At 45.5% G+C, this 26,595-nt stretch overlaps 3 protein-coding genes across 3 annotated transcripts; 1 reads left to right on the top strand and 2 right to left on the bottom strand.

Annotated features, from left to right (window-relative positions):
• The first annotated feature begins 1,033 nt into the window (after positions 1-1,033).
• Positions 1,034-7,841, top strand: SNF4 (sucrose nonfermenting-like protein). Its single transcript, XM_087519304.1, has 13 exons — positions 1,034-1,610; positions 2,342-2,429; positions 2,756-2,935; positions 3,336-3,470; positions 3,548-3,607; positions 4,366-4,455; positions 4,998-5,129; positions 5,647-5,791; positions 5,884-6,057; positions 6,274-6,337; positions 6,506-6,575; positions 7,226-7,343; positions 7,435-7,841. The coding sequence occupies exons 1-13, from the start codon at positions 1,465-1,467 to the stop codon at positions 7,524-7,526; spliced, it is 1,494 nt and encodes a 497-aa protein (XP_087375430.1). The 5' UTR covers positions 1,034-1,464; the 3' UTR covers positions 7,527-7,841.
• Positions 7,842-10,548: 2,707 nt separating this feature from the next.
• Positions 10,549-12,449, bottom strand: LOC147977366 (2-oxoglutarate-dependent dioxygenase 11-like). Its single transcript, XM_087519305.1, has 4 exons — positions 12,127-12,449; positions 11,604-11,869; positions 11,076-11,403; positions 10,549-10,932 (listed from the first exon to the last, which is right to left on the bottom strand). Exons 1-4 carry the CDS (start codon positions 12,337-12,339, stop codon positions 10,735-10,737), a joined length of 1,005 nt encoding a protein of 334 aa, XP_087375431.1. The 5' UTR covers positions 12,340-12,449; the 3' UTR covers positions 10,549-10,734.
• Positions 12,450-19,069: 6,620 nt separating this feature from the next.
• On the bottom strand, positions 19,070-23,031 carry LOC125553248 (uncharacterized). Its single transcript, XM_048717054.2, has 2 exons — positions 19,976-23,031; positions 19,070-19,876 (listed from the first exon to the last, which is right to left on the bottom strand). Exons 1-2 carry the CDS (start codon positions 22,908-22,910, stop codon positions 19,458-19,460), a joined length of 3,354 nt encoding a protein of 1,117 aa, XP_048573011.2. The 5' UTR covers positions 22,911-23,031; the 3' UTR covers positions 19,070-19,457.
• Between the last annotated feature and the right edge of the window lie 3,564 nt (positions 23,032-26,595).

The raw sequence follows: 26,595 nt of genomic DNA, 5'->3' as shown, positions 1-26,595 counted from the left end.
TGGGGCACTGAGAGCGCACACGGGGGTTTTATAGATGGCGCGACTAGAGGGCTTCTGGAAAAAAGGGGGTGCTTACGTTACCGGACGATGGGGTTTAATGCGGTAGTATCGGTTTCGGATATCACGTTACAAATAGGGGAGGCACGAATTAAGGGCGGATGGACAAAAACAACATCACGAAGAAAAATATTGGCGATGAAAGGTGGACGGTGAGAGGAAGGGGTGATGTGGGGAAAGATATGGTCGAAAAACGCCAATAGTGATGTTACTATGGAGCAGGCCGGATGCGAGGGAGGGTCCATGAAATAGGTGAGGATGTCGGAACGATACTTCGTGTCCCATAGATCACATATATGATTGTTCCATGTTAACTCGCAGGGTTTCATTGGTTATACCCATGTTAGCTCGCGGAGTTAACATGAAACAATTCATGTATAGTATGATTCATGGAACATCAAGTTTCATTTCGGACACCTCATCTATTTCCTGGACCCTTCGGCGCCGCTCTATAGTAACGTAACTATTGTGTCACCCAATCATATATTCCTTCACGCCACTCCTTCCCCCTTCCATCCACCTCCCATCGCCAATATTTTTCTCACGGATGCCGTTTTTGTCCGTTCGTGCTTAATTCACGCCTTCGTTCTTTATAACGCGATATCCAAAACCGATACTATCGCATTAAACCCCATTGCCCGGCAACGTAAGCGCCCCCTGTTTCCCCGAGGCTCTCTGGCCGCGTCGCCTATAAAAACCTCGCGCGCGCCCTCGACGCTCCGGAAAACTAAAAACCACCGTCGCCTCAGATCTAGAGTTTCCTCACCTAATCTTTCTCGGGCCTCCCGGTGACCACCATCGGCTCATCGACCGGGTGAGGAAAGCTCTGCGAAGGCAAGAAGAGTCCGGGGAGGGACCTGCGAGAAATCGGCATATTAGGCAGGCGGGGAAGAAGGGACGGGGAAGAAGGTTAGGGTGTGAGCTGGACCTTGCGTGGAGTGAGGGCAGGAGGCGCAGAAGATCCTCGTGCTCGCCCGCCCGCCCGCCCGCTAGGTCTCCTTTTCAACCTTTCCTCTCCTCCTCCGTCCCCATCTCCGCCTCCTCCCCCTCACCGCATCTCCGGATCCCCCGCCGCGCCGCCCCACCGTCGTCGCCGCCGACCCGAGATCCCCCCCGCCGCCCCCGATTCGCACGGACGGACGGACAGACCGAGGGAGATGCCGGTGGGAGCGGGCCTGCGCGGGTGATCTCTCTCCCTCCGTCGACAGCACGCGCGTGGGGAGGGGAGGGGAGCCGTCGCGTGGGCAAGCCCGCGTGGAGGGGTCCCGTCCGTCCCGCGCCCGCCCGGCCCGTCTTAGGGTAGAAGAAGCAGCGGCGGCGGCGGCAGCGGCAGCAGCTCCGCCGCTCTAGGGTTTGCTCGCTCGGCCGATCTCGTCGTCGCGTGGCGCGACGGCTAGCAGGAGACGGATGTTTTCGCACGGCGCGGATCCCGCCCACGACGCCTCCGCCGCCGGCGGCGGCGTCGGCGTCAGCGCCGGCGGCCCGCTCGTCCACACCCGCTTCGTCTGGCCCCATGGCGGCAAGAGGGTCTTCCTCAGCGGTTCCTTCACCAGGTCTGCGCTTTATCCCTATCTCTCCACTCCAACTCCATATCCATCTCAATCTCTATCTCTATATCTCCATCCTGTCATCATATCTCCAGTGATTACTGAGTACACCTTTTCTTATCTATGTATTTATTCTGCAATTACTTTGCTCGCTCACTGCCCACAGCCGTTTCAGCTGCATCATCAGTTACCGCAGGGAACCAGGGACGCTGCAGTTTGGTTTCCAAAGGGATTAGTATTATTTTAATGCTGCTCACTTGATCGATATCTCTAGCAGCGCGGCACCGCCCTATCTTATCTTGTGTTTTGATTGGATAATTAATGATGGATAGATTATCTCCCTGCTCTCTTGCAAGGGGGGCTGTAGATATGTACGTACTATGGTTTATATCTGGGTGCACTGCATGGATTCGACCGTTGGGCTTACTCTGGTGGTGCAGCTTCCTTACCCCGCACGCTGTCTTAGTTGTTAGTTCACACATGGGTGAATCTGAAATCTGAAGGTGCATCTTCCCGCCTTAGCGCTTGTCTGTGGCGGGGTAGCGCCACGACAACAGAAGTTCGCATACTGTCCAGTCTTGCTAGCACGCGGAAACAAATGGAATTTCCAAAGAGGAACAAAATTGCACATGTTCCCCATTCAGGAAAACACACAAAGGGAATTTGTTTTCTGTCGATTACTGCTTTTTAAATCCCATGATGTTTTTTATGCACCGTAACTCCCAATTTTGTCGTAGGTGGTCAGAGCATTTGCCGATGTCTCCAGTCGAAGGTTGCCCCACTGTATTTCAAGCTATCTGCAGCTTACCTCCAGGGATTTATCAGGTTCCCTTCTTTATCCCGTGCTAACTAAAATTGTTGTGTGCTTACCTTGCCAATTAGTTGGTATATGCTGAGATTTATTTCCTGTGTTGAAATCTCCATTCTGCTTTATAAGGTTGCTGTTTGAGCGATTGTCCAGCACGATGTTTTTTTTTCTTGATTTGCACATGATATAATAATATAATATTGGCTGCATTTGTACATGTAACTAGCTTATTTTTTATCTCATGTGTAATGTCACTTTTTGACATCTATAATGAATCATGCACGGCATATATGCAATGGAATTTCTAATGTGAGAACCTTCTTGCTTGGTTATTTTTACACAGTACAAGTTCAATGTGGACGGGCAGTGGAGGCATGACGAGGGGCAACCTACTATAACGGGAGAGTATGGGGTGGTAAACACTTTGTACTTGACAAGGGAATTTGACCACATAAATACTGTACTGAGCCCCACTACACCTGGGAGCAGGATGGATGTGGACAATGATAGTTTTCAACGAATGGTAAGTATCACTTATCTCGCCTAGTTGTGCGTGAACAGCCACACTATGTAGTCTACCTGTTCTTTTTATAACCGTCCTCTAAGCTTAATTGAAATGTTAAGGTGACATATTTGTAAGCATACCTAAATGTATTACCATTTCAGTATTACAGCCTCTTGGAAAATATTATCTGCACAGGAGACAAGTGTTACTTTATTTCCTTGGATAATTTATAGAAAGCAATACTTGCTCCAATATATCTTGTTATCTGCATTCTAAAGTTCATGTACCCATGGAATGGTGGTTATATGGTAGTTCTCTGCTTTGGGATTCTACTAATTTCTTTGTTGAAGGTAAATAGAATATTTAGTTATGGAGCAGGGATGAAATTTACGTAACAATGACCTTGTCGTTACCTTAGGGTTCGTTGTCGGATGGTGCCCTTCAGGAAGGTTCTCCAAGAATTTCAGAGGCTGCTATACAGATCTCTAGGTGTCGTGTTGCTGAGTATCTGAATGCGCATACAGGCTATGACCTACTACCAGATTCTGGAAAGGTATGGGCAACCCAGCTGCTTGAGCGCTATTAATGGAGAGGTTTATTTTATAACATTATTATACCTTTTCAATCCAGGTCATTGCTCTGGACATTAATTTACCTGTGAAGCAATCTTTCCATATTCTCCATGAACAGGTATGAAATCTTACCTTCTAGAGCTGTATTGTTTGGTCTGTGGGAGGCATGCTAAATTGCTCTTCACTTTGCTTTATATCTCCTACCTAAATTTACATGAATTAGATGCTGTACATAAGAAAAAGAAATTACTTCACTCGTAGTCTCCTTACTAGTAAACATTATGTTTTTTCACAATTATCTATCTTTGGACCCTTCCCCGGATCCTGTGCAAGTGGGAGCTACATGCACTGGGCTGCCCTTTTATCTATCTCTGCCTGCATCTCATGATCTAATACTCGTACCATATGATGCTTAACTGTTCATAATTGCATTGGGACATAGAATTGGGAGAATCGAGACAGTTACGTACATTTTAGTAAATGCTGGCACATGGATTTACTTCTGAGGAATTGAGTGGAAACTGAACATTGCTTGTTTATTTTTTTAAATTATACTACTATATTGTGCTAATACAAGTGTACAGCTCAATACTGTTCATAGCTGATTGTAAGCGTTGGCTGCCCTTTGTTAGTAAAATTTATCTTATTTCACTAGCAACCCCAGTTATTGCTTATTGCTGTGTTGATCATTCTAGTCTCTGGGGTTAGTTTCTTAGCTAATAGTTGTGTCCTGGTTCTGCATGGTTAGAAACATAAATTATTTATCTTTTCTATGATCCAGCATTTCTGGCCCCTTGATAATCCATTGTTGCTTGTATCATGTATTGAAGTTACTGGCATGTTGTGAGAACATACACTGAATAGTGCACTTTGCAGGGGATTCCTGTGGCTCCTCTGTGGGATTCATTCAGGGGTCAGTTTGTTGGCCTTCTGAGCCCACTGGATTTTATACTTATATTGAGAGAGGTAATCTGTTTCAGCATTTACTCTTTTTTCTTAGCTTTTGTTGTATTATTTGACCCGGTTGATAGTTGCTTTACTTGTGTGATGTGTCATTCATGTACTCTGTAGTAGAGGCAAAATGTCCTGGATGTGTACTTCACTAGTAGTACATTGTTGTGGGTGGTGCCATACTGTTTATTCGAACAATCTTCCACTATGACAGTTTAATAACTTTGCGAATCAAGGCACTTGCTTCGAACAGAATTCTTCAGGTGTTATTACCGTCTTTGCGGAGGTAGTTGTGAATGGTCAATTTTCATGTGCCTTTTTAGTTGCTAGTCCACTGATGCTGTTCCCTAGGCCTGCTGGCCAGGGAATCCGTGTTTGTGGGTGATAGTTTTGCACACTATGTTTTTATTGCAACACCCTGTGTGCCAATGAACATCCATCCCTCTTGTTTTATTTACTTGATAAATTATAGTTTCTTATCATGTATTTTTTTTCCAGAAATAACCTGTATTACGTATTTTGCAAAATTATTTTGTAACATCTTGTTTTTGTTGCAGCTGGAAACGCATGGCTCAAACCTGACAGAGGAACAGCTTGAAACACACACTATATCTGCGTGGAAAGAGGCTAAGCGGCAAACTTATGGAAGAAATGATGGACAACTTAGATCAAATCAGCATCTAGTGCATGTAAGTTGGTACCAACATCTGGCTGAGAATTGGATTGCAGTTTTCTGTGCAGTTTGGGTTCAGTCTTATTGGTACTGACGTTTCATCTCTGAGTTTGGTTTGACAGACTTATTGGAACTGGTTTGACCAATTATGCTTGGCTTCATGGAATTGATAACCTTTGCATGCCTATTGTATAAAAATGAAATCATACCTTTTGATTTAATTTCATTTGGCGAGTCGTAGTTGGAAGTAGTCACTGAGAAGCGAGAACCCCTTTTGCCACCCACCATTTAGCACACACATTTAAATTTTAACCTTCGTTTAAAACTGTCCTTGTGAGCTTTGTGACCCATTTGCTCGAGTAAGTGTTTTAAGGCAGAGCTTGTCCCTCAAATGGATGTATCTAGCACCAAATTAGTTCTAGATACATTCATTTGAAGATAAGCTTGCGACAAGTTTTTTTGGACGGAGGAAGTATTTAGTTACATTATGATTTATGTGGCAATGCACTAACACTGGAGTTCCTGTTGTCTAGGCCACCCCTTATGAATCCTTGAGGGGTATTGCCATGAAAATACTCGAAACTGGTATTTCTACAGTACCAATCATCTATTCATCGTCATCAGATGGATCGTTTCCGCAGCTGCTGCATCTTGCATCCCTTTCAGGAATTTTGAAATGTAAGTATTTGGCATCTTTATGATGAGTGGGACTTTAATATGCTATAAGGAGCTTTATTGTGAGATTGCTTAGCAGCATATATTCTTTTCAGGTATCTGTAGATACTTTAAGAACTCCACTGGTAGTTTGCCGATTCTAAACCAACCAGTATGCTCAATTCCGCTGGGTACATGGGTTCCAAAAATTGGTGAACCAAATGGTCATCCATTGGCTATGTTGCGGCCTAATACATCTCTTAGCTCCGCCCTTAACTTGTTGGTTCAAGGTATGTTCTCTGTTCTCTTTGCTGCAACCATACCCATACATACCTATGCTTGGGAAATGCAATACAAAACAAAGGTGCTCTTGCTTGTATCTCCAAATTCTAAGGCAGCTCTTGTGTTATTGAGGTTTAACACAATCCAGCTGATATTCCATATGACGTGAAACTACTGTCTGTATTAATTATGCATCACTGATCCCTTACATTCTGTACATGCAGCTGGAGTTAGTTCAATACCCATTGTGGATGATAATGACTCGCTGATCGACACATACTCCAGAAGGTATACCTTGCTGACACATGCAGACATACTTCATTCTTTGGATTGCATTGTTTGCCACTACCTCTGTAACTAAATATAAGACGTTTTTGCAGTTCAATATTTAGTTACAGAGGTAGTATGTTGCAGTTTTGCTGGTGACTTATGTATTGTGTTTCCTCCATTATGCAGTGACATCACAGCTCTAGCAAAAGACAAGGTCTACACCCATATTCGCCTAGATGAGATGACCATTCATCAGGTATGCTATAGTAGATATTAATGCCTATCTCATTCTCAACCAAGTTTTAGACTGAAACTTATACTTGAGTTTATTTGTCCAACGACTTTAGCTTCTGCTATGTGAAACTTGTTTATATTAAGAGTTGATATTTTGGGAATGAACAAAAATGTAGGCATAGTGAAGTTCTTCCTTTTGGAATTACAGTTACCTTACTGTTTTCTCTATCTGAATTGAAATCTGGATTGATATCCAAACTACCAAACTGTGCATACCATATAAAATTTAAAAATACTACCTTGTGGATATGATAACTGATTCTGGAATTCATTAGTGAAGCAAGGCCTCATTAGTTTGTAGCTCCAGAGGCAGGCAGTGATAAGTGCCCCTTTGTTTGGAGCCACGTATAGATGCTCCTTTGTCCAAGTACATATTTTCCTTTTGTCGTTTCACTTGGTCAGTTGATGCCACATATCCTATCAGTGCTTGTGAAATTTAAAACTGCAGCTGATGCTGCAGCGAACAGTGAAAAAACATACGTGAAGGGGAGATCTGGTTGTTCCATAGTGCTATATAATTTCAAACATCGTTTCTCATGAGTTATGCATCTGTAAATCTGTTACCCGTCCAGATTTCATGGCTGCAGTATGAACACTTTCTTGTGTGGCCAGGCCTTGCAACTTGGGCAAGACGCGAATTCACCTTTTGGACTTTTCAACGGTCAAAGATGCCAGATGTGTCTTCGGTCTGACCCTTTGCTGAAGGTTATGGAGAGATTGGCTAATCCTGGTAAGTATTTTTCTATTGGTGTACCTGCACGAGTATTAATAATTGTTTGCTCCGTCGATTCACCGGATTCTCGTGTGCCTGTCATGACCAGGGGTGCGTCGCGTGTTCATCGTGGAGGCTGGCAGCAAGCGAGTGGAAGGCGTAATATCGCTGAGCGACATATTCAAGTTGCTGCTGAGCTAGCGAGAGCCCTGTTTCCGTTGGTTCCCGGGCAAGTGGTGCCAGAAGAGCTAGCATGCAAGAAAGAGATTGTGGAGCCAACATGGAGTTCTCTCTCTGGCTTGCTCTTGGACAAGAGAGTAGCAAAACAGATTGTAAAGTTTTTTTCCTTTGGTTGTGCCAACCCAACCCAACCCAACCCAACCCTCACCGTCCGTCCGTCTGTCTGTCTGTCGTAACCGAAACTACCTGGTGACTTTTTTCTCTTTAAATTTTATTGGATTGATTCCGCTGCTTGGCGAGATTAGTCTCCAAGGAGCCAGAGAATGGTCTTCTGTCTGTCTGCGTTGGTCGGTGTCGTTGGTCCGTTCTGTGCCTAGTTTACTAGAGAGAGGGACCCGTTCCTTGTTTTGGCATGAAAGAGGAGAGGGGGGAGATGATGATGGTCCGGTTCAAGTGTGACCATGTGTTGTTTTTGCTCAACATTGGCAGCCATGCAACCATGGAAGAAGGAAGGATTTAGAGGAAAAATCAATCAATCGAGCATGAGTCAAGAGTCATGTGTGGCCCGGGTGGAGTCAGTGGGGTGTACAATTGCAAACCTCATTTTATGTTGAACTGCCATTCTGGACTCATTTTGCTTTCTCTCTCTGGCTGTAGAAACTTCACCCATTGTATATTCTCTCCTAGTGGCGCAGCTGCTATCCATCCATCCATCCTCTTGAGTTATCTGCCTTCCCTGGCTGGCCTGATGGAGAGCATACCAGCAGTCAGTTTGCTGAATAAGATGCTGTCTTCTCCATTGCGAAATCGTATCCATCCATCCTTTGAGTTATCTGCCTTCCCTGGCTGGCCCGACGGGAAGAAACTATACCAAAACTCAGTTTACCGAGTCTTTTTTTTCCTTTTTCTGTTGTGAAAATCGACTGTCTGCTATTTGTTGGAGAGAGTTTATGGGCATTGGAAAATTTTCTGCCATAACAGTAAAACTGGTTATATTATTTTTGGCCTTCTTCCTTTTTACCCATATATTGAAACAAAGTGGTGGTAGGGGATCACACACGGGGAGTTCCTAGGTAGTTAACCTAGGTTCGGGTCCTCATCATGGAGGTAATACTCTACTCCTGCTTTGTATTTGATTGATAGAGGGAAACGTCTCGTATATGAAAATAATACTATGGGGACTAGGGTGATGATGTCAAATGCCTTGAACTACCCTGGCCTCCCCTTATGAAGGAAGGCGAGACCTAGGGTTACATGACCGGCGGCCTCCTGTTCGTCCGCCTGGCCGTCTTCTCTTCTTTCCCTTGTTCTCGCGCCCGCCTCCTTGTCCTCGGCTGCCGGTGTCCACCAATAGCTAACGGGGAACAACAATGTCATGTCGCCGGAGACGACCAGAAAACTGTGATCCCCGGCCGGACGGCTAGGTTTGACTAGGGTGGCGGCGACCAGGCACCAGGGAGCGAACTCCTTTTCTTTTTCTGAGGTTTTCCATTAAGATGTTATGCACTTTGACAAGGAAAGATGGATCATTCGATCAGATGAATACCTTGCTGGTGCAGTTGCTTCTAGTTGTTTTCCCTCGCCCCTCGCTGTGGCCGGCGTCGTTATTTAAGATGAACTCCTGGCAAGTTGCTTGTTTTCTTTTTCACGCACATATGACACATCTTATTCAGTTATGCGGATGCTCCTTGTGGCGTTTTGCCTTTTGAGCTGACAGTATTAAGATTGCCGCGACGACGAATAATACATTCAGAAGGCGATGCCATGGTCGTAGCTTTATGGACTGAAATTATGTCTCTATATATCACTCAATCTTTAGTTAACCACTGGTACTCTATGAAAGAATTCAGTGAGTGAGATAGATTTCCTTTAGCTCACCAGATAGCCGACAAGTACTATGCCTATGTTGGAGTCCCCAAATTATCATTGTGCAACACAGCTGAGATGGACCATGCTCATCTGCAACACAACAACCGTCAGGCTCTGCCATCTATTGGAAATGAAGAGGCAGGCTTGTGTTGGAATTTTAGAGCCAAAATTGTAGAGGTTGGATCGGTCCTACTGCCTTGAGCGGCCAAAATTGCACAGTTTGACACACGTGATCTGGATCGTTTGATACAATGGAAACTTGCCCGGTCTAGTTGCAACCAAGAGCGAACCGACTCACAAATTCGCTGCATATTATCCTGGCAATTTTTTTTACAATGTATCAATCAAACTATAATATGAAAAAACTAGTAACGATGCCAAGGCATCGTTATTTCAGATGAACTTATCCAGTTACACAGATGCATCTTGTTGCCCGTTTTGACTGACTGAAATTCATAATGCAATGCCATGGTCTTTATGCACTGAAATCCTGTCAAATGCGTATCACTCAATCTTCATGTAATCGCTGTTACTATGTGAAAGAATTCAGTGACAGATATATTTTACTTGAGCTCACCAATAGCTGACAACTACAGTATGTTGGGAGTTCCCTAATTATTGTCGCTCTGCAACACAACCGTCAGGCTCTGCTATCTATGTAGTTTCTTATATCAAATTATGGATGGTTGTCGCTTCATGTAGTGAAATGAGTCAATTTATATTACTCAATACATGTTCAAGTAATCACTGTGACTGCGTGAAAGAATAAATTTCAATTCAGTTACTGAGATGGATCTCCTTTAGCTCACCAAAGAGCTGACAAGTATGTTGGAGTTCCCGGTCAAGTCTGTTCTTCTCTGTAAACACAAGATGGGATTTTGAAAATGTATTGCCGGCGCGAAAGTATGACATCAAATACTTCACCGAAACATTCTTTTCTACTCTTTGAAAAAAAATTAGTCTCGCTCTGCAACACAACTGAGATGGACCATGTTGTTCTGCAACACAACTTCGAAGATCACAAATATATTCCCCGCGCACTTTTTGGAGGTTACTATATATGCTAGTTGGAGTATATAAAAAAATGAAAACACAACAGCACCGAACTGGCTATTAGTTTTTTTTCTTGCGGGGTCGAACCGGCTATTAGTTAAGCGTTGAAGAAGCGAGTTGCTTATAAGAAAGAAAAGGCGATTATATTATAGACAAAATCCCCACTCACACAAGAGAAACCATCTCTTTATTTATTCTCCACAGGTAATAAATCACCGCTACAAATCCGTAGATAAACTAATTGAGACCGCCGAGCTTGTATTTTCAGGGTCTCCATGAATCTCTTCCCTTGGCTGAAATGTTATGTTCAGTCGAAAGAAAGACCGAAATCCTTGGCCTTGAATTTCCCATATCTTGCCGGTCGCTCGTCATCCAGCAAACCAGGCGCTGGCTCCAGCACCGTCTCTCCATCCACAGCATAAAACACGGCCAGTGAAAGCCTCTCTCTCTCGGCGTTCGTCACCACCCTGTGGACTGGGCTCCTGAAGATCCCGTTGCACATTATCTGCGTCGAATATATATTTGCATACGTGTCAACGAAGCATCAGCATTCAGGAAACACTAGGATATATGTTGTACACTCATGATTTGTTGTAGATTATTCAAGAGAGAGAGAGAGAGAGAGCAAGTGCTTAATTAGCTTCATACCTCCATGCAGTCAGCCAAGTTGATCACCAACGAGTAAGGCTTGGCCGGAACATTGTACCATCTCCCATCTCTCTCAACTTGCAAGCCACCGACGTCGTGGTCGACAAAAAGGATGGTAAGGAGACCAGCATCAGAGTGAGGCCTCATGCCCAGTACTAGGTCAGGTCTCGGACACGGAGGGTAGTAGTTGAACCTAGCAAACCCGGGATCCTTGCTTGATATTTGGTTGAGGAAGTAATCCTCATCAAGGTCCAGGAGCTTGGCGATCGATCGAAAGACGAGGTCTCTTATTCTCTTGGTTCTTGATGCGTACTCAAGAAGCACATCCCTGCATGTAGAAAGACTCTAGAATGAATAGTTCAGTCAATCAAAGCTTTTGATTCCTTTATTCAGTTATAAATTGTGTCTGAGTATCCTTTTCTTGTAGTGCATTTCTGAATTTTTCACCGTGTTTTCCTTCATTGGCAACTAAGCTAATACAGTAGTAGTATTAGAAATGTGAAACATCACTTGAATGGCGATTATAACCTGAAAGATTTCGGGTGAGCGGGCCACTTGGTGAAATTCCTCTCATCTTCTGGCTCCACCCTCAGATGCAGCCGGTCGTTCCAGCTGAGGCCCTCGGCCTGGTTTACCACCTCGTCATTTCCATAGCCTTCCACCTCACAGTGCTTGCCGCCGCCGTCTATCAAGTTGCTGCATTTCTGCTTCTCTTCGGACGGTTGCCGGAAGAATTCCCTCGACGCGCTCATCATGGCATCCATGAGAGACTCCTCGACTCCATGGTTGGTCACCTGGATATCAAAGTGTTGAACAATTTCAGCAACAGCTCAATAACTTTAGAAATTACTACTACTAATCTGGTTGCTTCTTCATCGCCATGGTGACGACATCCAGCTGGGCGGAGGCGGCCGACTGCGGGGGGTAGGGTTCGGATCTGGTGTTGCCGGAAGCGGAGGTGACGGGGACATCTGGGAGATCAGGGCGGCGGCGGCTGCGCGCCTAGCCGGCAGCGTCTGCGTGGTGTTAACATAAACTAATTGAGGCTCACCAGGAAGAGGCCCCAGGTCTGTAGAGCCGCCCGGAGCTTGTCGGCCTCGTCGTCGGCGGCGGCCGTAGTCAGCCGGCTAAGATCGATGAGAGGGATGGGCTCCGGCATCTCATCAGCGGCCAGCAGGTCCTGGTCTTGCTCGTGCGCCACCACGTACTGTCGCGGTGGCTCCTCGACGGCCGCCGCCAGCTCTTGCACCGTCGTCCGCACCATCGACGGAGGTGGAGGGAGCTCTGCTTCTTGCGTACACTGAAGACGCTCTGTTTCACGGTTGAAGGAACAGAGCAGAGGAAGAAGCAAGCTACCAGTCAACAGTCAACGGTCAAGAGGAGGAAGCTGCCTTCGTATCCACTATGCATGCTTCATGCGATCTTCTCTCAACCACTTTTTTCTTTGGGTGTGGCTAGGTCTCAAATGACATACATATAGAAAAGAAGAAGAAAGATTTAAAAGAAAATTTTACCCAACTCCTCACGTAAGATCTAATGAATATAGCAATGAGACTTCTGAGTGGACTGAGATTTAGCAGACCCGTTCTTCTTGGTGGAAGAAGTGGTCTATCATTTTTTTATTTGCCTTTTGAGAGAAAAAAGAAACCATCTTTTCTCCCGGTTAATGCTTTTCACTTTCTTCTTGAACGGGATGATGACGTGTTGCCGCAAGCCACTGCAACATCGGAGCCAACCTTACATTATCGATCGCAAATGAAAAGCATCAATACAACAGTTCTGTCAGAATCCCTCTAGAGTAGAAGTTGTCATAATTGAAAGAGCCGCAAATCTGAAAGTCCACCGTCCATAAAATCTCACATACATCATGCTAACATCGAAGGGCGCATTGACGTGACATAGATGAGGCCAGATGACCCAACTATGAAAGGAAGCCGTTGGCGCAGCTGTGCCGGTGAACCCTGCAAACCCTAGCCTCACTATTTAGAATGGACAATAAGAATCGACGCACACGAACCACCGAAGGTACCACAAAATAACACCATCGAGATGAGAAGGCTCGAGGAAGAATAATTCGCTGGGTAGACAACGCCACCGCTGAAGATGGATTTATTGTGTGTCGCCGCCACCACCAGAAGGGCAAAAGCAATGGGAATAGAATGCCTACCTAACTCCCTTCAAAACATGGTGGACTGCGTCTCCATATGATAGATAGGGGCCTTCCCGCACCAGCAGGGCTGCTGGAAGAGGATGTGGGTGACCTATCGACGGAGAAGTGATGGCACGGTGTGCAATATCTCCTTTCTTTATGGTTGGGAGAGGAAATAGTTTAGGCCTTTTTCTTTTTTCTTTTTTAATGCTGGTGGAAGGTGTGGGTTTTTTTAATAGAAAATGTTCATTTTCCTCCAAACTATTGGTTTATCTCACTTTTCTCACAAAATCATTTTTTCTCATAATTTTAGCTTGGTTCGAGGGGAGAAACATCAAACTACAAGGCAGAGAGAGAGAGAGTAAGCATATAAAATCCCAATTTTATTTAAATAAAAACATTAATTACAAGTAATTTGGATGATAATATTGTCTCTTACTAGTGCGGACTCGTATTGGGATCTTCCTCTGAATCGCCCCCCTCCCCCATGTTGGGCATTTTTTATATTAAAAAATAGGCGATCAAATTCTCATACCCAGTGGCACATTTGATGCCCGACGGCTCTCAGGTATGGGGGTGCGCCCGCATTTATGGTGCTACCGGTACACCGGATGTTATAGAATATTTTAAAAAATCTAAAAAAACTAGCACGGTAACGCAACATCAATGTATGAGAATATTTTTCAGATACAAAAATGACATTTGACATCAGTGTGATAATGGGCAAAATCTAAAACTTAAGTTATGTTATGTACTATTCAGTGTTGAATTTGTCATTTTTTGTTTTTTGAGTTATGTTTCGAATTTTGACTTCAAATTTTGTGACAAGATCCGGTGCACTAGATATTTCCCCCTCAGGTATGACCCACCGCTCCCGCTGCCGTCTTCTTGCTGGTGGTCTTCTTATTGTGCTAGTAGTCCGTGTACAGAAGCCGTGCGTCGGTGATCCTATCCTGGGGAATAACTCTTCGGCCCTTTTATCGAACCCTTGAAGACCAGTGCATGCTCCTCTTCCTTCTCCATTTCTTTTTGAATGCTCATCATTTCGCAATCTTCGTTGTCCGAATCCGACGAATTGATGAACTCATTGTATATGAATTCATCAAAGTCCATGTTCCCATAGCCATCATTCGACGACGAATCCATCTGTGATGTACAGAGGACAAATTAAAACGATTTGGCGTGAGCCCTTGCGACCAGTCCTAGTGGTGAGGGTGTCCGAACGTTCCAATATTGTGACACCCCGATTCAGAGAACCGGAGGCCCTCGTGTTCCAGCCCAAAGATCCATATCTTCTGGAACACGACTATAGCTTGGTACAAAGTAACGACATTCTAATAGAGTACTCACATGGTACATAGAGCTATAATACAATACTCTTGCTCAGTAAGGTAGTGCAATCAGAGCGGTAGTGCTTGATTATTAAGCCTAGGGTCTAGTAACTAATGTAACAATAATAGGGGAGGGGTTTTGACACAATAGAAGGCGGAACTCTAGTGGGACTCCAATCCAAAGGGACACTACTGGGACACAATCTAGCTCTCGTTCTCGACGTCCATCTACGAGACTTTTGCATCTGACATGATAAGCCAGGTGAGTACTTCGAATGTACTTGCAAGCTCACAAACAATCCAAAAGCAAGCAAGCAAGAAACAAGGTACACAAGTATAGCAACAAGACAAAAACAAGCTTAATTGCAACTAGAATAACTACTGCAATAAAGTAAACCACTCGTTTAATGTCCAATGGACCTCTTCCCGGCATGACCCTTGATCATTCGGCTTACTAGGGTGACATCTAGACTAACAAAGCATTAAACTTAAAAGTAAATGTAAATGGGTGCCTGGTCAAAATAGTGTGACTTAACACGAACGGTGTCCCATTGTCGGGGTCTCGGCTATTCGAATAGTTTCAACACATACTCCGCAGAGGTCGTACACTTTATCCACACCATAGACTGCTAGTCCAACAAACCTCACTCATAGCATGACCCTCTTAACTGTAACTCCGACCTCCTGCAGGATAGCCCTGGGAGAGAGGATCTGGGTCCTTGCCACCTCGTGGCACCACTTGTCTCCCCTCGGGGATTAATTCACTTTCCTGTACCAAAAATGTTCAAATTTTATAAAAATGATCGTGTATTTTCAAAAATTGTTCATAAATTCAAAAAATGTTTTCATTTTTTAAAAAATTCTTCAGGAATTTCAAGAAATGCTCCCATTTTAAAAAATTGTTTGGAATGTTTTTGTTCAAATTTACCAGAACTTTTCAAATAATGACCGGGATTTCAAAAAAATGTTTTTGTATACAGACATGGTCACAAATTCATTTTTTTATTTTTTTTTCAAAATTTTAATCACGTATTCAAAAATTGTTGGGATTTTAAGATTGTTCTCCGTTTCGAAATTTGTTCTAAAAATTCGAAATATATTCGTGACTTAAAAAATTCTTTCTGTTTAAAAAATTTGATCATAAATTCGAAAAATGTTCATGTTTACAAAAAAATTCAGAATATTAAAAACTGTCCCTGTTTTCAAATGATGTTTGTGTTGTCAAAAAATGCTCACAAATTTCGAATGATGTTCCCGCTTCTCAAAAATTGTTCCCATTATCAAAAACTGTTCAGAATATTAAAAACTATCTCTCAAGTTCAAATACTGTTTGGGTTTTCAATAATGTTCGGGAATTTCAGAAAATGTTCAACAATTCCAAAACAGTTCCCATTATCTTTTTTTGTTCACAAATTTCAATAAATGTTCACGTTTTTTTATCAAATATTTAGGAATTTCAAAATTCTTTCTGTCGAAAAATGTTCACGTTTTTATCAAATGTTTAGGAATTTCAAAATTCATTCTGTCGAAAAATGTTCTTGTTTTTATTTTATTTTTGAAAATTGAAAAATTGTCCGAGTTGTTCAATAACTTATCAAAATTTCAAACATTGTTCGTTGTTAAAAAAAATTCACAATTTCCAAATAAAGTTAATTCTTTTTTAAAAAAACTGTCAAGATTCTGCTTTGGAATTAGTTCTTATACTAGCACGCTCCCCACTGGTCAAAGTGTCAACCTTTAAAGCACGTGTGGGCCTGTCTCACTGGAAACGCTGATTTCGGCATTTGCGTCGAATAAGAGCTCCCGTGCACGACAGTCAAGCTACACCGCACCATGTTCCCACCCGCACACTTAGGACGAGTGTTTGGTTGTCTGCATTTGGTCCAACCAGGCCCGCGCGGGAAGAATACGGCCTATTTGGTTGCCCGCATATATTGTTGGGCCTGCATCGCATGAACTTTAAAATTATGCCTGTCTCGCTAGAAACGCTCAGATCGTCAGTTTTCAGTGAGCCAAGCCAAGGTGAGCCACAGTGAGCGCACATGGATGAGCCCCTTGCACGAGTGACAGCTGGAGGGCTGTGTAAGTGCTTCTTCTATCTCCACTAACCTCTTCCCCAATCTCGTTTTTTCCTTCTCCCCTCTAATCTACACAATGATGTGTTCATGTTTGGAGCTATTTTGAATGAATTTTGTCAAATCTGTCACACACGAACGACCTTTTAAAATTTTCTTTGACCAGTAGCCTAATCTCGGAGTTCCTCATGACATTCGTGTTGCAAGTGTTCTGTTTCGACGATTGTTCATCTCGGCCTTCTCTCCTCGATCCGTCATGACGCCCACACGATATTTCTTCTATTCTATCCTGTGCTCCAGAGCCCTCCTATTCGCCCCTCTCGACGCCGGCGTCGTTTCTCTTGATCTTCTTGCCCGCGTCCTACTACATTGGAGTTGTTTTCGGCATCGCTCATCTCAACCTCCTCTCTCTCTCGTCCTACTACACTAACACTGCCATGGCGCGCGCAATGCATTTCTCCTCCTCTGTCCCGTGTCTCTGTGCAGACTTTCTCTGTGGCGACGAGGCTAGCAACTAGTTCGTCGCGCCACCGATGAGGTCGCTCGCGCAGGACTCCGTGCTCGTCGTATCGGAAGCGGAGCCACATCCACCATCCACCGCATTCACCATGGTCCAAGACGCACTACATTTCTCCTCCCTATTCCTCTACCTCAGCGCTCCTCCGCACGGACTTTCGCGCGCTAGCAACTAGTTCGCTGTGGCACCGGCAAGAACGCTCGCTCAAGACTCCATGCTCATCATGTCGGACGTAGCGCTGAGGTCATCGTCCACTGCAGTCACGTGGCACGATGTGTGTTAAGTGTAAGTGTTATCTCTTAATCATATTCTACGTATACAACCAAACACCGTGTAATTGTGTTGCGTGAGCCGAGCCAATGTAGGCAACCAAACACTATGTCAAAATTGCTCCTCTACTGCGAGAGGCCTAGATGTCGGCAACCAAACAATGTGCAGATGTCGAGTTTTTGCCTGTTTTCCTCATGCAGGCTCTGTTGAGCATGATGGCTTGAGCTAGCCAGGCCCAGCTCAGAAGGCTACCAAACACGTCCTTAACCCGTGGAGCAGGCGCTCGACCTTGTCCATGGAGGGTTAATTACCGCAGCAACAACAAAGGGTAACAAATAGAGACTTTTTACGGTGCATCGTACTACTCAACATACTGGGTAGTATTTAGTTGATCCAACGGCCAGTATGGATTGATCAAATTTTCGTTCAAGGATATATTGGTAATTCCCAACCAGAGGTAGATTGCTCTTTCCTAATTTAGTCAGAATTATTTATCTAACTGATTAAGTTAATCTCATCTCATCCGACGCAGCACCGTTCGTCTGCTACTCGCGACACCATGTCGCCGCAAAATCTCAATGCATGCTTGCGCCGGCGTGAGGACCTCCACTATACCTACGCCGCTGCAGCCACTACATGCACACAGAATAACTATTTGGTGTGGCGCGCGGCGTGCTAGCCACTATGATTTTCACTTGATGAGCAGCAACGGCAAAGCGGCGGACGGTGCGATGGCGAGTGAGGCAGCGCGGGCATGCGACGGCCGCTTGATGCGGTGGGCGACTCCCTGAGCATCCTCGCATGCGTACGTGCATTACGAGAGTAAACAGTGATCTGATTGTTGGGTACGTGTGTGACGTGATTGTGTAATCTGGCCGGCGGCGAGTCTACTAGCGATGTTAGCTTTTCTACGTCCCTGTGTCCTGTGTACGTGGGTTACATGCCAGCTTGGGGCACGAACCTAGGCCGTCAGCTTCGCTCCGTCGTCGGCCGAAGCATATCGCAGAAAAATACATGGCGTCGTGGACGGGCCAAGAGATGATGGGAAGAAAGGGTGGTCATAGCGGGGAAGAAACCTGACTACGTGATTAGTAGTACCAAAAATGCCCCCAACGAGTAAATATACTACCCAAAAACTGGTGTAGTATAGGCTAATCTGGGCCCTAGAAGCCAAAGAAATGAACGGCCCAGGTTGATTTGATGTACCCTAAAATGTCTCAACAAATATTTTCTGTTGATTGTCAACGACTTCAATAGATATATATGCCTCAAGGTGCTTAGGAGCAAGGATGAGGCGTTCCACTAATTCAGCAAGATCAAGGCGCATGCGGAGTGGTGCAAGGCTTAGGGCGTTCCACACCGACATGGGCGGCGAATTCAACTCAAACGAGTTTGCCTCCTATGGTTAGGAGCCGGGCGTCCAAAGCAACACGACGGCGCTGAACTCGCCACAACAAAAAGGCGTCGTCGAGTGGTGGAACCAGTCCGTGGTGAAGATGGCGCGCCACCTGATGAAGGGTGTGGGGGTGCCCAGCATGTTCTGATGCGAGGTGATGAAAATCGATGTGCACATACCGAACAGATCACTGATGAGGCATCATGCCATGCAAAGTGAGGCGAGGGAAGAAGCCGGCGGTGGACTACTTCTGCATCTTTGGGTGTGTCGCACACGTCAATATCGTCAGCCCCGGCGTGACCAAGCTTGCGGACCGGTCACACGCCGGTGTCTTCCTCGGCTATGGACGATTCTCTTTCTGTTAGTTAGTTACAGGGCTGTGTTTGTCGCTATAGTGCTCGGTTCACTTTCTATTAGCTAGCTAGCTAGTTTCGCTCACAAGACCGCTTCACACACGTGTTAACTTCTCTAAGTAGTCGATCCTCAAAAAGAAAACTTCTCTAAGTAGTCAGACATGTTAGTGCAACAACGCATCAATGATTACGATTAGATAGTCATACTCCCCGTGAAACCTCCTTGATGCAACAACACAATAAGGAGAAATTATGCACTACATACATGCACTAAAACATGATATTATCTCATCAACGTTGTTGCGCCCTTTGAGTTGCTGCAATGGAAGCAGAGTAATCCGTCTTTATGTTCTTCAGCCTCATGACCACGTCGCTCATGCTCGCCCTCTGGCCGGGAGAGTCGCCAGAACACTCTAGACCCAGCTCGAATATCGACACGAGAAAGTTTCTATTGCAGGCAATGGAGGATGATGATGACGAAGTACTCAGTGTTTGGTGATGAAAGACAAGGTTCATTACATCATCCTGCTGTAGCTTCTCATCCATAACACCAACGAGCTTTGCTGGAAATGCTTGCGAAACCCATTGCCTAAGGCTGGATTCTCCGACAAACATGGGATCCGTTGGCCTCTTCCCCGTGAAGACTTCAAGAAGCATGATCCCAAAGCTGAACACGGTCTTCCGTGATGCATGTCCCATGAATGCAAGCTCTGATCAAGAAAAAAAAAGCCGATATAGTTAACTAATTGAACCAATAGGTGATGGTTTTCTATTTAAATTGCTCAAGCGTGATCGTAGCAAGTACATACCTGGGGCCATGTACCCAATTGTCCCTGGCATACTTGCTGAAACCATGGAGTTGTCATCACATAAAAGTAACTTTGCAATTCCAAAGTCGGCAACATGCGCCGTCATGTCATCATCGAACAATATATTGCTAGGCTTCAGGTCGCAGTGTAGGACTACTTGGAAATGCTGATGGTGCAGGTACTCCATTGCCTCCGACACGCCAAGCATAATGTCCAATCTCTCGATGAATCCAAGTGGTTCCCCATTTTTGGTATGCAAGTGTATCTCCAAACTACCATTGGGCATGTACTGAAGCAGCAGTGCCCTGAACTCCAGATTGGAACATGTATTCAATATCCTTATCAAGTTGCGATGTCGAGCCATCCGTAACACTTGACATTCAGCATCAAAGCTCCTCACGGCCTGCTCGACTTGCATATTGAGAACTTTTATTGCAACCACCAAACCATCATCTAGTTGACCCTTGAAAACTTTGCCAAAACTTCCAGTTCCAAGTAGGTTGTCCTCATTGAAATTTTCAGTGGCACGAGCAATCTCATGATAGGGTACTAACCTATGGCCGATCAGGTCAATCATGCCAGTTGAAGTCGAAACATATGATTGCTTCTTATTTTTCCTTTTGATCATTAGGTACAAAAGAGATGCAAATGCACCAGCTCCAATGACGAGAATTGGGAGTATAAACTTGATTATGTGTCGACCATAAGTCTGGTCAGACTTGTGTAGACACGGCGACAGCCCTAGACGAGGAGCACCACATAGCCCAACATTCCCCATCAAAGATTGCAAGGTGAGGTTTGAGAAAGCACCTCCATTTGGTATTTGTCCTTCTAACCTATTAAAGGAGAGGTTCAGATAAGAAAGGTAGGTAAAGCTGGCGAGGTAGTTTGGTATTGTTCCTGAAAGATTGTTCGACGATAGGTCCAATGTTGCTAAGTTGGTTAAGCGTCCGAAAGAGTCTGGGACTGAATCCTTGAATAAGTTGTGTGAAAGATTTAGGTAGGTTAATAACATGGCAACCTGTCCAAATGAACTTGGGAGGCCACCAGCCAAGAGGTTACTAGAAAGATCTATCCGGTCCATGCTTTGCATACGTCCAAGATCAGAAGGTAATGTACCGGTTAGAGAGTTGTGTGACAGATCTAGCCCGACAAGGTTACTATGATAAAACAAGCTTGATGGGATGGTCGAAGATAAATGGTTATAAGATAATGAAGTGTACTCTAACATGGTGAGGTTGCTCAAGGCATCCGGTATGGAGCCAGATAATCTATTGTCCTGGAGGAATAACTCTACAATACTTCTCAGCATACCAAATTGTACAGGGATTGAGCCAATCATTCTATTCCCAGAGAGATCAAGTGCCTGTAGATTTTCCAATGTAGAAATGGATGCTGGTATTTCTTTGGTAAGATTGTTGTCCGAAAAGCTTATCAGACGAAGACCAGTAAGATTTGATAATGTTGCTGGAAGCCTACCAACCAAATGGTTGCTATTTGCTTCAATTGCCAGTAGGTTAGTCGAGAGGTTACCAAAATAGCTGGGGATAGTCCCAGAGAAAGGATTATTTGATATGGCAAGGGTTTGAAGTTGCCGACAATTGCATAGGCTGGCCAAGAAACTAAGATCCCCATGAACATGATTATCTCGAATATCAAGATACACAAGAGGTATGTTGTTTCCAAGTGTTGATGGCACTGATCCAGTCAGCCGATTGGAATGCAAATTTATGCGAGACATTCCCGACAAGTTGCCAAGAAAAGCTGGGAAGGGACCTGTTAGTTGATTGTTGGAAAGGTGCAGAAAAGCGAGTTGTCTCAGTTTTCCCAATTCCACAGGAATATCTCCGCTTAGGTTGGAGTATGCGATGTCAAGTAGGGTGAGCATGGTGAGGTTACCAAGCACAGGAGGGATTGGGCCAACGAGGTGATTGCCACCCATTGAAATCTGCCTAAGCTGTGGCAGCTTAGCCAGCCATGACGGTACCACATCCACGAATAGATTTCCAGCAATGATAAGCATCTGAAGGTGCTGGCATGATGCAAGTCCCAATGGAATTTGACCCTGGAATTTGGTCTCATAGAGATCTAAATTTTGCAACATGGGGAGACTAAAGCTTGTATTGCTAGGTATATGGCCTGTTAGATTGTTGTCCCCCAGACTCATATCAACAATCCTAGACATGTTGAAGATGTTAGGCGGTACATGACCGGAGAGACTGTTGTTCTGAATGTCAAGAACCTGGAGCATGAGCAAGGAGCCAATACCAGATGGTATTTGCCCGGAGAGACTGTTGTTCCGAATGTCTATGTGGCTTAGCGAAGGCGTGCTGTCAAATGAAAAATTCGGTGTCAGGCCGCTAAGGTAATTTCTTTCCAGAGAGAGGTACCTAAGGCTATGCATGTTTTGCACCTCATTGGGGATCTTCCCAGAGAGCTGGTTGAAATTCAGAATTAGAAATTTGAGCCTGGTGAGGTTTCCCACGGTAGACGGGATTGCATCCGATAGGCTATTGTAGCCAAGATGAAGATACCTAAGACGAGCTAATCTTCCAAGATGAGCTGGGATGGAACCTGTGAGGGTTGTGTTTGTTAGGTTTAGGACATGGAGGAAAGAGAGGTTACCGAGGTGAGGGCTGAGCTCTCCTTGGAGGGGAATGTCCGGCAGCTCCAAAGCGGTGACACGCTGGTGGTGACGGCGGCTGCATGACACACCGATCCAGCTGCAGAAATGCACATCAGTTGTCCAGTTATTCGTAACGATGGCCAAAGGATCAGACAACTGGGATCTGAAAGCCAGCAGCGCCGCAAGGTCGTCGGTGTCATTGCTCGGAGCAGGAGATGAAGCAGCCATGAACGGGATTAGCATAAAGCTGGTGGTGGCCATTAGCATGACCGGAATGTATGAAAGGGCCATGTCGCTCCACCCTCGCATCTGTGTAAGCTTGTTGCGTGAGGAGCTGTGGGCTATGTTAATCCTAGCTTGCACCTCGGTCACTTATATAAAGATACCAAAGATATATAGACTCGATCGAGAGTGTTCATTTCGTCCGGGTTCTGGAACTTGTCATTGTCATGCTTTGTCTCAAGTGTGACAAATGGTCCGTTCTTTGCCATAAAATTTCCAAGTCATGTTATCCCCAATGACCCGTTAAACTGGTACTACACTCCATTCCATTATGAGACATTACCTAGCTAGATCAAGTGACACTCCATCTCCATGCAGGTACGCCACTAGCTAGCACCTTGATTGATTCAACGTTGGGACAACACGCACGTACAGCTTCTTATGTAGCCCTGGGATTATCATTGACGGAAGACCTTGTCTTGCTGAATTTTTGGCCGCAAGCATCCACCAGTCGGCATAAATCATAGGTTTATCTACAGAAAAGTAGTAGAAAATTCTCCTGTTGTTTTCGGGTCATTATCATAGACGGAAGTTCTCGCTTCCATAGGCAAATAATTTCTTCTGCGATAATGACCAAAAAACAACGGAAGAATTTTCTAATGTATTATTTAAATGGGGTGCTAAATACAATTACAAAAGAAAATAAAAGAGATTCCGCCAAAAAAAGAGAGGGAGAGAAGCCAAAGTATAAATAAATACAGCAAAAGGCAACTAAAAGTTGCTTCGCAGCAAGTAGATAGGGGTCCAATCTATAGTTCATCATGTTGGATGGTCTTCAGATGGCCGTCCATCAGCTTTCTGCCCACCCTAGCAGCTGACACTTTCCCCGGAGGTGACTTAGGGCATGTACAATGCATAGCCTCAAGGTGATGCCTCGCATGCCATGTAGGATCGGATATGACGTAAAGTAGGTTCGGATAGGGAAGCTGGATCCTCTCCAGGAGGCGGGTGCTTGAAGAGAAAAAGTGTGGTCTGGTGACAAAAGGTGAAAAGGTTGGAGCGAAAAGTAGAGATGCATGTGTACTAGAGTCTTTATTTTCTATTTCTTAATGAGGCCCACTAGTGGTAGCTTGCATTGGGGAGAAAAAATAAATGTAAGTGCCTCAAATTACTTTTTGTCATGAGTCATATGTATCCATATGCCACCATTGTACATGCCCTTATATGGCCGCCTTGTTGTTTTACTTTTGGGCATGTTTATGATGCTGCCCCAACAAAATTATTTTCTTACTTCCTTTGTACGCAGATAACTGGTTGCATAGACTTGGTTGATGCTTTATTTATAAAGCGGGGGAAAACCCATTTCAAGAGTGTTTGGTCCTGATCCTGGAACCTGGCATTGTCATGCTTTGTCTCAAGTGTGACAAATATTCGGTTCTTTGCCACAATTTCCAAGTCATTTTATCCCCCCAATGACCCGTTGAACTTGTACTACACTCCTTTTCCACAAAAAAAAAAGAACTTGTACTACACTCCATTCCATACTAGTATTACCTAGACCAAATGGTACTCTTGACTCATCTAGAAAAATGGATACTCCCGACACATATGACTTTCATATAGCCTGGGATTAGCATAGACGGAAGACCTTGACTTGATTCATTTATTAGTGCAGAGTGATGCTATTAAGGCACACCCATCACATACCTTGGCGCTGAACTGGCATCACACACATCAGAAAAAAGGAGACCGTGTGCGCAGAAATGATACGTGTGCGATGGCGGATCCGTTGGGCACGATTTTGAAACGGTAACAGTCCAGTCAAAAGACGCGTGCACGATAAGTCGTGATAATACACATGATTTAACTTTGAATCATGTGTGTTGATTGTCAAACGATATCAATAAACCAATTATGTGCGATGATGGGGATCATTGCACACGTTACATAATATGCGCACCCTGTGTTGATCGACGTGTGCCCGCCTTCGTCGCCTCGCCCGGTCTCTCCGTTTGCGCCCCGACGGCCGCTGCTACCGCGGCTACGGTGCTTCCGGCGATGCCCCGTGTTACTCCTTCCCCGGCCGCGGTGTCTCAGTCTCGCCTCCCTCTGCGTGGGAAGGGGAGGCCCCGCTCCGCTTCGTCGTTGGCCACAATCTCATGAAAGAGTGCCCGCCTGGGCTCGGTGGTCGGGAGGGCGGAGTCTTCGCCGAACGCCGTGGCGAAGGCCCTCCACCGTCCCGCGGCGCGCAACCTCGACCCAGGTCCGTCTCACCCCCCCAACCCCAGATCCGGCTTGCTTAGATGAGGACGTCTCCTCCTTTTCTACTTTGGCCAGTGTTCCTCTTGGACACTTGGCCAAGATTGCGGCGGACTCTGCAATCGTTTTCCGGGGTGAGAAAGGCCTGACTTCAGATCAGATTGCGGCCATTCAGGCCAAGGAGCTGCTTGAAGGTTCGCTTGCCCTGGCTAGGGCTAGGGCGGCCGCGACCGTTTCTGAGGAAGCCCCGAGTACCTCGTGGCCGTCCGCTCGGGGTATGCTGACTCCGCTTGCGCCTGAGGAGGTGTGTGGGCGTATTCGGGCTCGTACCGCCCAGCTCTGTTGCACTCTCACCGCGTCCACTACCGTGGGGGTACAAAGTGGACCCCCTAGCTAACTAGATGCCGACGCTGTTTTGGAACCCGCGGGGCTTCGGCAACGAAGGCCGCCGCAGGCAATGGTGGAATACATGCGTACAGAAAACATTGATATTGTGGCGATTCAAGAAACGTTGCGTACGGAGTTCTCGTTGTCGTAACTTGAGCGCCTTAGCAGACACCTTTTTGCTTGGCACTGGTTGCCATCTAGTGAAGTGGCCGGTCACTCCGGTGGTATCCTTCTAGAGGAGAAGGATACCGCAATTGAGGTTAGTTCCATGGACCGGGGCGAATTCTTCGTTAGTATGAAGGTGTGGGAATGGGCGATCAATTTCAAGTGGGAAGTCATCCTGGTATATGGCCGCTAGATCATAGGAGATCCCATGCCTTTCTTGATGAGATCCGTTCTAAGGTCTTGGCTGCTTCGCTCTTGATCGTAATTGATGGAGACTTTAACCTCATTCGGTCCCCGAGGGATAAAAATAATGCCCGGATTGATTTCTCGGGCATGCAGCGATTCAATGATAGGATCGCTGATCTCAGCCTCCGAGAGCTAGATAGCACTACTAGGGAAAAGTTTATAGACAGACGCTTACTAGTAGCGTAGATTTTTACCCCTCGCTACTACTAAGTTGATACTAGTAGCGCGATTTTTAACCCGCACTACTACTAAGCGGTCTCTACCGTGCCCTCCCGGAACATGCCATAGTAGTAGTGAGGGGTACAAACTCGCGCTACTACTAAGTTGATAGTAGTAGCGCGGTTTTATACCCCTCGCTACTACTAAGTACGGGGTAGGTGAAATCCCCGTATCCTCGGCTGAATCCCTCCTCTCTCCCTCACTTTCCCCCTCTCTCACTTTCCTCGTCTCTCCCTCATACTCCAGCAGTGGCCGCCGCTGGTACACTCTGCTTTCTTCCCCCCTCCCTCTCCGAGATCCCTTCGGTGGGCGGTCGCCGGAGCTCCTCGCCGTCGCCAAGATGCGGAAGCGCGGCCTCGGCATCCTCCTCCTCGCCGTCTTCACCATCTTCTTCTCGCTCCAGGTCAGCCCTCCTCCTCCCCCCTCTCCGATTCGATCCGGAAACCTAGCTGACCCATCCCCCTCCTCCTCCGGCAGCATGAGGGCGACTTCTCGT

Source organism: Triticum urartu, chromosome 4A, assembly GCF_056163025.1.
Source record: "Triticum urartu cultivar PI428250 chromosome 4A, HENAU_Tu73, whole genome shotgun sequence".
Classification (NCBI taxonomy): domain Eukaryota; kingdom Viridiplantae; phylum Streptophyta; class Magnoliopsida; order Poales; family Poaceae; genus Triticum; species Triticum urartu.
The sequence above is the reverse complement of the archived record's forward strand: the minus strand, read 5'-3'. Positions and strand labels throughout refer to the sequence as shown.

What these genes read in the sequence shown, in the direction of transcription:
- LOC147977366 (XM_087519305.1), bottom strand. Translation starts at nt 12,339, where the DNA reads ATGGTGCGGACGACGGTGCAAGAGCTGGCGGCGGCCGTCGAGGAGCCA. An exon ending in AGACCTGGGGCCTCTTCCTG is followed by an intron (nt 11,870 to 12,126) that starts GTGAGCCTCAAT and finishes TTTGATATCCAG; the next exon opens with GTGACCAACCATGGAGTCGA. An exon ending in ACTTGGCTGACTGCATGGAG is followed by an intron (nt 10,933 to 11,075) that starts GTATGAAGCTAA and finishes TATTCGACGCAG; the next exon opens with ATAATGTGCAACGGGATCTT.
- LOC125553248 (XM_048717054.2), bottom strand. Translation starts at nt 22,910, where the DNA reads ATGCGAGGGTGGAGCGACATGGCCCTTTCATACATTCCGGTCATGCTA. An exon ending in AATTGGGTACATGGCCCCAG is followed by an intron (nt 19,877 to 19,975) that starts GTATGTACTTGC and finishes TTTCTTGATCAG; the next exon opens with AGCTTGCATTCATGGGACAT.
- SNF4 (XM_087519304.1), top strand. Translation starts at nt 1,465, where the DNA reads ATGTTTTCGCACGGCGCGGATCCCGCCCACGACGCCTCCGCCGCCGGC. An exon ending in TTATACTTATATTGAGAGAG is followed by an intron (nt 4,456 to 4,997) that starts GTAATCTGTTTC and finishes TTTTTGTTGCAG; the next exon opens with CTGGAAACGCATGGCTCAAA. An exon ending in CCTTTCAGGAATTTTGAAAT is followed by an intron (nt 5,792 to 5,883) that starts GTAAGTATTTGG and finishes TATTCTTTTCAG; the next exon opens with GTATCTGTAGATACTTTAAG.